This window comes from Oncorhynchus nerka, linkage group LG14 (genome assembly GCF_034236695.1).
Source record: "Oncorhynchus nerka isolate Pitt River linkage group LG14, Oner_Uvic_2.0, whole genome shotgun sequence".
Lineage (NCBI taxonomy): Eukaryota > Metazoa > Chordata > Actinopteri > Salmoniformes > Salmonidae > Oncorhynchus > Oncorhynchus nerka.
Window position 1 is genome coordinate 60,169,491 of NC_088409.1, and position 11,072 is coordinate 60,180,562.

The window sequence follows — 11,072 nt, forward strand, 5'->3', positions numbered from 1 at the left end:
TCTCCTGTTCCCCAGCAGCGCTGTGCTCTACATCAACCCATAAAAACACCATTGTGAGCGGGTTACTGGCCTGACTGACTCTGCGTGAACCGTTTTCACAACGACCCCAGTCTCCCTTCCGCTGATCTAAATGTGGGGGACTGTATCATTGTGATGGGGCCTTGTGTTCACTTGTGTTCAAAGTACTAGGCCTAAATAATTGATTGTAGCATTTCTACAAAGGCCTTCAGGCACAACACATTGCATTCCATATTAAAGAGATGGGCTAGGCCCTGCTGTATGTAATGAAAGTTTTGTCCGCAGTCAGATTGGTGCTTTGGTAATTGTTTCCGTTACTGCTCAATTATAAAACAACTGAACTTCTCTAATTAAACTGAGGTGACGTCAGTCATTTTCTTTTCTCCAAAGCCCTTTAGTCGACAATCGAAGACCGTTATCCACCTCAAAGGCCTTCAGGCTATTGCTAAGCCGCGATCTTTCAGTTTTGTGGAAAACACTGTCCATCTGAGGCGGCGTGATTCCCTCTGTATTGAAACAGGACCAGGCTAGTGTTTGACAAAGAATAAGTCCATCTTTACATCTCATAGCATGTCTAGTAGTCTAACCTATAACAGGAAGGCTCTGTTTTTTTTCTTCTTCTGAGGATGGCCCCCATGTTTGTCGCAGACGTCCTTCGACCGTGGGGCCATTGCCAAAAAAAATGACATTCGTTCACATGCTTTTGTCGTAAATGTTTTTCTTGTCGTGTTCTTCTCCTCCCCAGAACTCCAAGAGTGCCCAGGGCCTGGTGGGCCTACGGAACCTGGGAAATACCGTAAGTAGTGGCCTGGGTGCACGCACACACACACACACACACATCATATATATATATATATTTAGGCCTCTATTCATGTGTGTTGTGGAAGAAACGTTGAATATTGCCAGTGTACCGAAAAAAGTGTAATCCACATTTCCTATCCTCTGCCATCAGCTTAAGGGATGTGTTTTGATATCACTAACACATTCCCTTAGCTAGTCTATTTCCATTAGCTGAGATGATCTGCCATGCCATCTCATGGCTCTACAAACAGGAGGAGGGGAGGGGGGTATTTGCCAGGCAACAGGGAGAAGGATGGGTCCCAAAATAAACTGTCTACTTGCACTGTGTACAGTAACCTTATCTGAGTGCTTTCGCTGCTGTTGAACTCTGTACCTGCTGGGGGACTTGACTGTCTCCCTCTCTCTCTCTATCCCTGCTACCTTTCAGTCACTCAGCCCACTGCTCCTTGTTTCCCCCGTGCTTGCACGTGTCACATGTGGCCACGTGATGTTAGCTGTTCCTGTGTGTGTGTGTGTGCGTGTATGTAACAGAAAATATCTAAATATAACTCCAGCAGTCACGATTTCACCTCTGCACGTTTGTCTGCAACGTTGACAACATTATTGTCAAAGCTGTAACTTCCTGTACCATGAACATCATGGTAGTGTGCGTGTTAGCCCGCTTCTAAAGACTGTGTGTGTGTGTGTGTCTCTACAGTGCTTCATGAACTCCATCCTACAGTGTCTCAGCAACACACACAACCTCCGGGACTACTGTCTGCACAACTCCCACCGACGCGACCTTAACAAAAACAGCCGCACCAACACTGGGGCCCTCATGGAGGGTGAGACAGCTAGCCTAAGTCCCCTCTAGTCAATGAATTGCTGAACATTTTATTTACCATCAAGTCTTCCGTTTTACAATGTCTGCCACTGTTTCCGAGGGGATTGGATCTATCTTCTTGGTTTCCCGGTTGTGCTTCTAGAATTTGCCAAGCTCCTCCAGACCATGTGGACGTCGTCGAGCAGCGAGGCGGTCGGCCCGTCAGAGTTCAAAACTCAGATCCAGAGATACGCCCCCCGATTTGTGGGATACAAGTACGTGTTGTTCAACTAACTATTCACCAAGCCTACCTTTGAAATGGCACCCTATTCCCTATATAGTGCACTACTTTTGACCAGTGCAGAGCCCTATGGGCCCTGGTCAAAATTTGTGCACTTTATACAGATGTAGGATCTTAATTTGATCCAGTTTGCTACAGCAGGAAACTAACCCTGCAGCAACAGGAAATGTGAATTATTATATGGATCATAGTTAACAGACATTTTTGTAGGGGTTGATACATTTGAAGGGAAAATCAAGTCAGAAATGTCAAAAGTGGAAATGACAAACTTCAGAAGTGTTTTTAAACCTCAAAAACACTACAAGTTTGAAATTTCCTGCCTTGCAGGAAAGTTCTCCTGCAGCAGCGTGATCGCATTAAGATCCTCCAAATCGAATAACTTTGTATCAGTAATGGTATTGTAGATGATTTTCCAATGTGTTAAAAAAAAAAAAAACCTGTGTGTCTGTCTGTGTCCCTCCCTCCAGCCAACAGGACGCCCAGGAGTTCCTGCGCTTCCTGCTGGACGGGCTGCACAACGAGGTAAACCGGGTCACGGTGCGGCCGCGGGGCAGCTCAGAGGACTTTGACCACTTGCCGTGAGTGTTGCTCTCCTCTCCTGCTCTTACTTTCTCCATTAACTACCATGGTCAAGAGAATGTTAACCGGGAGGGTAGGGCACATCCCACAGTATTAGTATGCAGTCAGTGGGTGTGGAGGTTGGATTTCTCATGGGTTTACAAGAGGGGAGGCGCGGGATCGATGAGCATGAGGCTTTAACTCACTGAATACTGACACACCCTCTCCTGTCCGGTCGTCCCTCCCACAGTGACCGGGAGAAAGGGGATAGAATGTGGAGCAAGTACCTGGAGAGAGAGGACAGTAAAATAGTGGGTAAGGGCACGCATCAACACCCACAGTGGTTAAGTAACACTGTGCTGTTAATAAATAGTGTTTTCTGGTAATGTTTAGTCTGCTGATTGATGTAGTTTGTGTGTGTGTGTGTGTGCGTGTGCGTGCAGGTTGGCATTTATCTTCATGAATTTTTCCCCGGTGGCAGCTCTGCGGAGATGTCACTAGCTGGCACTGGCACAAAGTCATAAAATCCCATTTTAAACCTAACCTTAACCTTAACCACACCGCTAACCCTAATATCTAACCTCAAACACATTTTTAACGATATAGCTAGGCAATTGACTTTGCTGCTGGCCCATCTGGCGGAAATTGCTCCGTTCTGCCTCCAGGGCAAAATTCATAACAATAAATGCCAACCTGCGCGTGTGTGTGTGTGTGTGTGTGTGTGTGTGTGAGGGGGTAGTAATGGTCTCTCTCTGCCCTGCCCTCCACAGACCTGTTTGTGGGTCAGCTGAAGAGCTCGTTGACATGCAGCACGTGTGGCTACTGCTCCACTGTCTTTGACCCCTTCTGGGATCTCTCTCTACCCATCGCCAAGGTCAGTATCGACAATCCACACCAGCTTCCTCCCCGCAGTGTTGTACATTCACCGTTCACCAGACCCACATACAGTCCCAGCGTTTTTTTTTTAATGTAACCTAATGTGCCGTGTGTCTGTGTCAAGAAGGGCTACGGAGAAGTGAGTCTGATGGACTGCATGAGTCTCTTCACCAAAGAGGATGTGCTCGAGGGCGATGAAAAACCAACGTGCTACAGGTGTAAAGCCAGAAGAAGATGCACAAAGAAGTTCACTGTACAGAAATTCCCCAAGATCTTAGTGCTTCGTATCCTTTCTCAAGCCGCTTATATTTCTGGCCTGCGTTTGTCTCTTATCCTGTTAGATGTTGTAAAAGAGAGAGGAGTTGGCTAACGCCTGGTCCCAGATCTGCATATAAGCCAACACAACATGTATGAGACAATCGTAGTCAGAGGAGTTGCTTATGGTTCAACTAAAGCACACAGATCTGGGACCAGCCTAGAAGTGCTCTCTGTTGCTATAGAGGCTTGCCTGTGTGTTAAATGTATGTATGTGAACCTTCATATGAAGCCCCCGTCTCTGTGTATTTACAGACACTTCCTCCCTGCACTGTTTTGTCCTTTACCCACCTACGTGTCCAGATCTGAAACGCTTCTCTGAAGCGCGGAGAACCAGCAAACTGTCCACATTTGTCAACTTCCCCATGGAGAAACTGGACCTCAGGGAGTTTGCCTCGGAAAACAGCAGTGAGTACCATCGTCTGTCGGGTAGAATCGTCCGTCGAGGTACCACAGTGGCATTCTACTGATTCCTCTCTTTCCCCTGTCCCCCCCACAGTAAATGCAGTTTATAACCTGTACGCAGTGTCCAATCACTCAGGCACGACCATGGGCGGCCACTACACAGCGTACTGTCGCAACCCCACCTCGGGAGAATGGTACACGTTCAATGACTCCAGGTATGTCTTTCCCTCTCCCTTTATGACACTACACTACCCACAAGGCTCTGCTAGCAAGAAGTCATCTCATTTAGGTTGAATTGACTGGAACTCTTAGAACACTTGAAATACTCCTGTTTAGAACATTCAAGCTCTCTTCCACCTCACTCCATACACCTCCACCTCACTCCAAACACATCTGAAATGGCACCCTATTCCCTTTATAGCGCACTACTTTCATCCCTAGCCTGGTCAACAGTAGTGCACCATTATATACAGTAGGGAATAGGATATTGTTTAGAACGGACCACCACAGTGTTGGACCTTATTTGCTGAGCCTCATGTTGAGAGTGCTAGAGCAGAGACTGTCAGAGAGAGGACATGAAGACCCTGTTTCTGTCTGTCTTGCTGGCTGGCTTACATACCACTCACCCAGAGCTATACTTGCTTTCTTAATAGCAGTACCTCCCTGTAATTCTGTCAAGTGTGCAGTAGCTTACCTCCTTCCTCTCTCTGCCTCCCCCTCTCTTTTCCTCGCTCTCTCACCTCTCTCCCACTCATTGCCTCGTGAGATCTGCTTCTCTCTCTCTCTCTCTCCCAGCAGCCACCTGTCTTCTTTCCCTGCTCCTCCACTCTCATTCATTATGCAGTTCTCACTCTCTCTCCTAAGTTCTTTCCCTCCCTTTCCTCCGTTAACTTTCTCTCTGTTTAATGGCACAGTATGATAGTACCCACGCAATGTTACTCTAAAATCTCCCTGCCATAAAACAAGTACCTTTTTGTTAGATCGTCAACCGTCTGAATACCCCGTCCATTTCCATGGTTTTGTGACACAACGGTTGAAGGGAACCTCAATATGGCTGTTCCCAGTTCAACATAGTTACATTTCTGTAATAATATTGTCAATTCGTGTTGCTCTTTGCACCCATCTGACTGTCTCAATAACGTTGCAGCTCATCCACATGCACCCCCCTTCCTCTCTCCCCTGACAGAGTAACGCCAATGTCCTCCAGCCAAGTGCGCAGCAGTGACGCCTACGTGCTGTTCTACGAGCTGGCCTCCTCCTCGCGGATGTGAGGGCCTCCCGGAGGAGGAGGGCACTGCAGACGGAGGGAGAGAGGAAGAGGAGGGCAAAGCCAGGTCCATTAGGACTAATCACATCCACAACAGAGAGAGGCTACTACTTCCCCCTTCCCCAACTTCATCCACAACAGAGAGAAGCTACTACTTCCCTCTTCCCCAACTTCATCCACAACAGAGAGAAGCTACTACTTCCCTCTTCCCCAACTTCATCCACAACAGAGAGAGGTTTCTTCAACTGCTGGATGTCCACCCTCAGACTATGGAAACACTACAGGAATCTGTCATATTTGCTGTTGTCGTTCAACCCAGCCCTCCTCACTTCACTCCCTCTCTCTTCTCTCTCTCTGCTCTTGGGGAGCAGGGTGGTCAGAGGAGTTGGCCTGTGCGTTTGTGTGAGCCTCAGAGAGTGTGTGTGTGTGTGTGTGTGTGTTATCACAGGAGACCCTCTCCAGGCAATAAAAACCAAGCGTCTCCTTCTCCGAAGTCCCTCTCTCTATGCACTGCAACAAACCAAACTCTCGTCCCGACTGCGCCTTCTTCTCTTCTTCTTGTTCGAGATCGCCTCAATATTAAAAAAGACATTGTTTCAATTTAGATTTTGGATTTTCTTGTTGATTTTTGTATTGGTATTACCACCATCATCACGGTGGAAGATTATCTGAACTGTGTTGCGGCAGCGCCCCCTGCTGACGGGTTGGAGTAGGACAATATGGCACCGTCAGAAATTCTTCTTGACACACCTCTCTCACGAACCTGAGTGTCCCCTCCTACCTACACACTGAAATGTCTCATCCCAGTTTCTCTGTTCAGCTGTGTACAGTACTACTCTGTCCTCTCACTGCTGCTCTCACTGCTTCTCTCGCTCTCGCTCTCTCTCTCTCCTCTTCCTGCATCTTTCTCTCTCTCCTCTTCCTGCATCTTTCTCTCTCTCCTCTTCCTGCATCTTTCTCTCTCTCCTCTTCCTGCATCTTTCTCTCTCTCCTCTTCCTGCATCTTTCTCTCTCTCCTCTTCCTGCATCTTTCTCTCTCTCTCTCTCTCTCTCCTCTTCCTGCATCTTCCTCTGAAAGTGGAGGGGTAGCCAGGTTGTCCTCTTGAGAGTTCTACATGTTCAGAGGATGCCCTGTGTCTTGTGTTTATTTTTTTTCAGTGTGGCTGCTACTGATGTTTTTAAAGTGCTGTGAATGAAAAGGACGATCCAGTACAAACTAATACTATTGGTCACTATCTTGTCAGTATGGATTTGTTCATCCTTCGACTGTCATGCCATTGAACAACATGGGAAGAATGTTTTGAGAAAAGAAAAAAAAACACTATCTGTCTATTTTTATATTCTGATGCAATATAGAGAATGTACTTTACAGTGGTGCTGAAAAGACCCGATACTGTTGTCAGTTCATTTAACAGGTGAAGGAGAAAAGCTCTTAATTATGCTTACAGGTGACTTCCATAACATACGAGTCATACTTTTTAACTCTGGCAGTCAAAACACATGCATTTGTCATAGATACACTACCGGTCAAAAGTTTTGGGTCACTTAGAAAAGTCCTTGTTTTTCAACATTAAAATAACATCAACTTGATCAGAAATACAGTGTAGACATTGTTAATGTTGTACATGACTGTTGTAGCTGGAAATGTCTTTTTAATGAAACTTATTTTTAATGGAATATCTACATAGGCGTACAGAGGCCCATTGTCAGCAACCATCACTCCTGTGTTTCAATGGCACGTTGTGTTAACTAATCCAAGTTTATCATTTTAACAGGCTAATTGATCATTACAAAACCCTTTTTCAATTATGTTAGCACAGCTGAAAACTGTTGTTCTGATTTAAAGAAGCAATAAAACTCTCCTTTTAGACTGGTTGAGTATCCGGAACTTCAGCATTTGTGGGTTCGATTACTTTCTTCTGAAACTCGTCAGTCTATTCTTGTTCTGAAAAATGAAGGCTATTCCATGCTAGAAATTGCCAAGAAACTGAAGATCTCGTACAACGCTGTGTACTACTCCCTTCACAGAACAGCGCAAACTGGCTCTAACCAGAATAGAAAGAGGAGTGGGAGGCCCCGGTGCACAACTGAGCAAGAGGACAAGTACATTAGTGTCTAGTTTGAGAAACAGACGCCTCACAAGTCCTCAACTGGCAGCTTCATTAAATAGTACCTGCAAAACACCAGTCTCAACGTCAACAGTGGAGAGGCGACTCTGGGATGCTGGCCTTCTAGGCAGAGTTGCAAAGAAAAATCCATATCTCAGACTGGCCAATACAAAGAAAAGATTAAGATGGGAAAAAGAACACATACACTGGACCGAGGATCTCTGCCTAGAAGGCCAGCATCCCGGAGTCGCCTCTTCACTGTTAATGTTGAGACTGGTGTTTTGCGGGTGCTATTGTAGGGAGTAGTATACAGCATTGTACGAGATCTTCAGTTCCTTGGCAATTTCTCGCATGGAATAGCAAATAATTTCTCAGAACAAGAATAGACTGATGTGTTTCAGAAGAAAGTTCTTTGTTTCTGGCCAATTTGAGCCTGTAATCGAACCCACAAATGCTGACGCTCCGGATACTCAACTAGACTAAAGGTCAGTTTTTTTGCTTCTTTAATCAGAACAACAGTTTTCAGCTGTGCTAACATAATTGCAAAAGGGTTTTCTAATGATCAATTAGCCTTTTAAAATGATAAACCTGGATTAGCGAACACAACATTGGAACACAGGGGTGATGGTTGCTGATAATGGGCCTCTGTACACCTATGTAGATATTCCATTAAAAATCAGATGTTTCCAGCTACAATAGTCATTTACAACATTAACAATGTCTACACTGTATTTCTGATCCATTTAATGTTCTTTTAATGGACAAAAAAATGTGCTTTTCTTTCAAAAACAAGGACATTTCTAAGTGACCCCAAACTTGAACGGTGGTGTATATTGTGTGTGTGTGTGTGTGTGCGTGCGGGTGTTCATTTAAAAAAGAAACCGTGGCTTTTAGTTTCGTATTTCATGTTGTGTTCATGTTAAATCCGTTATGGGATATATATTTTACATTACAGACACGAAAATGAGATCGTGCTACCAAGGGACATAGCCCTTACAGACCCTGGATGCCTCTGCACGTACTTTCAAATATTCAGGTCGAGGTTAACAGTTCTTTCCTATGGATAAAAGCGTTTGCTAAATGACTATATTAATAACAAACCACCAAGCTCATCCAATGCTGTATGTCCACTTGATAGACATGTATTCTAAAATGATTTCCCTGTACTGAGAACCAACCCCCAACCATTCAACACCTTGTTTATGGGAATCCCAGACTTGCCTCCTGGACTGAGGTGTTGTTCCCTTAGCTCAGACCTATTTCTGTAGCCTATGGATGTCACTGTCCTGCTGAGAACTGATACCATGTAAGTACAACACCCAGGAATAGTTATGCTCACTCTGCCCCCTGATTACAATGGATGACATCCCTCAACAGAGAATACTGGGAAGTCATTCTTAAAAACACAATGGGATGTTAATCATACAGAATAACAAGGAAGTAAACGTGTATCTCTTGTTTGCTTTGAGTCTATATCAATCTATACACTGAGTAGACCAAACGTTAGAAACACCTTCCTAATATTGAGTTGCAACCATGGGTGATGGGACAAGGCTGTAACTACCAATTGGGGAGAAAAAAGGGTAAAAAGTAGCACAAAAAAAAGCAAATGGGAGGTACCCTCTTCACAATATAACAGGTTGGAGAAGAGATTTTCTGTTATCGCTGGAATGTAAGTCATCATGAACACGGGAGCATGGACTTGGCTTTTTGCGATCTACTGCACTTCCCAATAGTAACAAAGAATAACACGCTCAAATGGCAGCTCACAGTTCAAGCACTCTTGGTAAGTCTTTGATTGTTATTCTATTCTCATAGCATTAATAGTGCCACACATGCATTAGCTATAATGAGATCACACGTTGTTACTCAATAAAATGAAAGCATGAATAGATATAAAATACATTTGAGGTGTGTTTAACTCCATGTTAGGTCAAGACCCGTGTATTTCAAAGCTGAGTGCTTTTACTTGGAGAGAGACCGAGGGGAAAGAGCTCAGTAGGGAACACCATCTTGGGCATGAGGGAATTTCACACAGGGGTAATAGAAACTCACAGCTCCAAGAGGTAGGGGTACTGTTGCTGGAAGACAGGTGACGTTGGTGGACACGCCTGGATGGTCATGTCCCTCTGTTCCCTGGGGCCCCATGCCATCCTCCTGGTGGTCTCTGCCACAGGGGACTTCAGGCAGGGAACATGGAGGAGCATCTGAGGTAGGCCCCTATCTGGCAGTGACCTTTAGTGCTCCTAACCCACTGAGCTGAGATACCAGGAGGAACCACTGTCGACGAACACATCCAAGGGAAGGACAAGAGTCTCCTGTGGCTTGTGGAGAGGTGTTGGAACAAGTTCCATGTTCTGGACAGCCAAGCCAGGGACAAAGAGGTTCAGGTCCAATTGCTGTTGGAGAAGATTGATAGGATGGTTGAGATAAATAGGCGTCCAAGGGAAATACAGGAGAGGTTGTACAGCCAGGTGAGAGAGAGCTTGAGGATGAGAGGATGGAAACAGCAGGGAGAGGACATAGAAATGCTTGTCATGCAGGACATGAGGACAAGGCAGAACCAGCGGGTCACAGCAGTGTTCCCCATAAGTAAGTGCTTTGCTCTCACAAGGCTCAATGATGAGCTGGGGTGTAAAATTGCATGTTTGTGGCAAAGGTTTAAAGAAGACAATTGCAAATAGAGAACATTAGGCTACATGGTAGCATTGCATAACTGCACAGGTTATATTGAGATGTTATTGTTTCTTTTTTTTGACAGAGGCATCCAAAACGTAGAGTTCAGCAGGAAATACCATTTTGACAGTGGTAAAAAGCAGTCCAGTGTGTGGTGGGACAGGGAGTGGAGGAAGGGAGGACAGTCGCAGTGGATTTTTTTCTAACGACAAAACCACTGACTTTTGAGTAAAGCCAGAGTGTCTATGTATGCGGGTGACTCAACACTGTACACGTCAGCTACTACAGCGACTGAAATGACTGCAACACTCAACAAAGAGCTGCAGTTAGTTTCAGAGTGGGTGGCAAGGAATAAGTTAGCCCTAAATATTTCTAAAACTAAAAGCGCTGTATTTGGAACAAAACACTCACTAAACCCTTAACCTCAACTAAATCTTGTAATAAATCATGTGGAAATGGAGCAAGTTGAGATCACTAAACTGCTTGGAGTAACCCTAGATTGTAAACTGTCATGGTCAAAACATATTGATGCAGTAGTTGCTAAGATGGGGAGAGTCTGTCTGTAATAAAGCGTTGCTCTGCCTTCTTAACAACACTATCAACAAGGCTGGTCCAACAGGCCCTAGTTTTGTCGCACCTTGACTACTGTTCAGTCGTGTGTGGTCAGGTGCCACAAAAAAGGACTTAGGAAAATTGCAATTGGCTCAGAACAGGGTAGCACTGCTAGCCCTTGGATGTACACAGAGAGCTAATATTAATAATATGCATGTCAATCTCTCCTGGCTGAAAGTGGAGGAGAGATTGACTTCATCACTACTTTTATTTATGAGACGTATTGACATGTTGAATACACCGAGCTGTCTGTTTGAACTACTGGCACACAGCTCAGACACCCATGCATACCACACAAGACATACCACAAGAGGTCTCTTCACAGTCCCCAAG

At 45.1% G+C, this 11,072-nt stretch overlaps 1 protein-coding gene across 5 annotated transcripts in view; it reads left to right on the forward strand.

Moving 5' to 3' along the window:
* LOC115141579 (ubiquitin carboxyl-terminal hydrolase 2-like) overlaps positions 1 to 8,352 on the forward strand; it is a 30,402-nt gene extending 22,050 nt beyond the window's left edge. For 3 of the 5 annotated variants that reach the window (XM_029680582.2, XM_029680581.2, XM_029680584.2), the window contains 10 exons: positions 764 to 814; positions 1,517 to 1,643; positions 1,785 to 1,896; positions 2,390 to 2,500; positions 2,731 to 2,795; positions 3,251 to 3,354; positions 3,481 to 3,640; positions 3,975 to 4,079; positions 4,171 to 4,291; positions 5,263 to 8,352. In XM_029680582.2, coding sequence (XP_029536442.2) covers positions 764 to 814; positions 1,517 to 1,643; positions 1,785 to 1,896; positions 2,390 to 2,500; positions 2,731 to 2,795; positions 3,251 to 3,354; positions 3,481 to 3,640; positions 3,975 to 4,079; positions 4,171 to 4,291; positions 5,263 to 5,347 — 1,041 coding nt within the window. In that variant the 3' untranslated portion in view covers positions 5,348 to 8,352. The remainder of the gene's footprint in view (positions 1 to 763; positions 815 to 1,516; positions 1,644 to 1,784; positions 1,897 to 2,389; positions 2,501 to 2,730; positions 2,796 to 3,250; positions 3,355 to 3,480; positions 3,641 to 3,974; positions 4,080 to 4,170; positions 4,292 to 5,262) is intronic. The other 2 variants (XM_029680583.2, XM_029680585.2) reach the window with 1 other exon arrangement.
* The last annotated feature ends 2,720 nt before the right edge of the window (positions 8,353 to 11,072 follow it).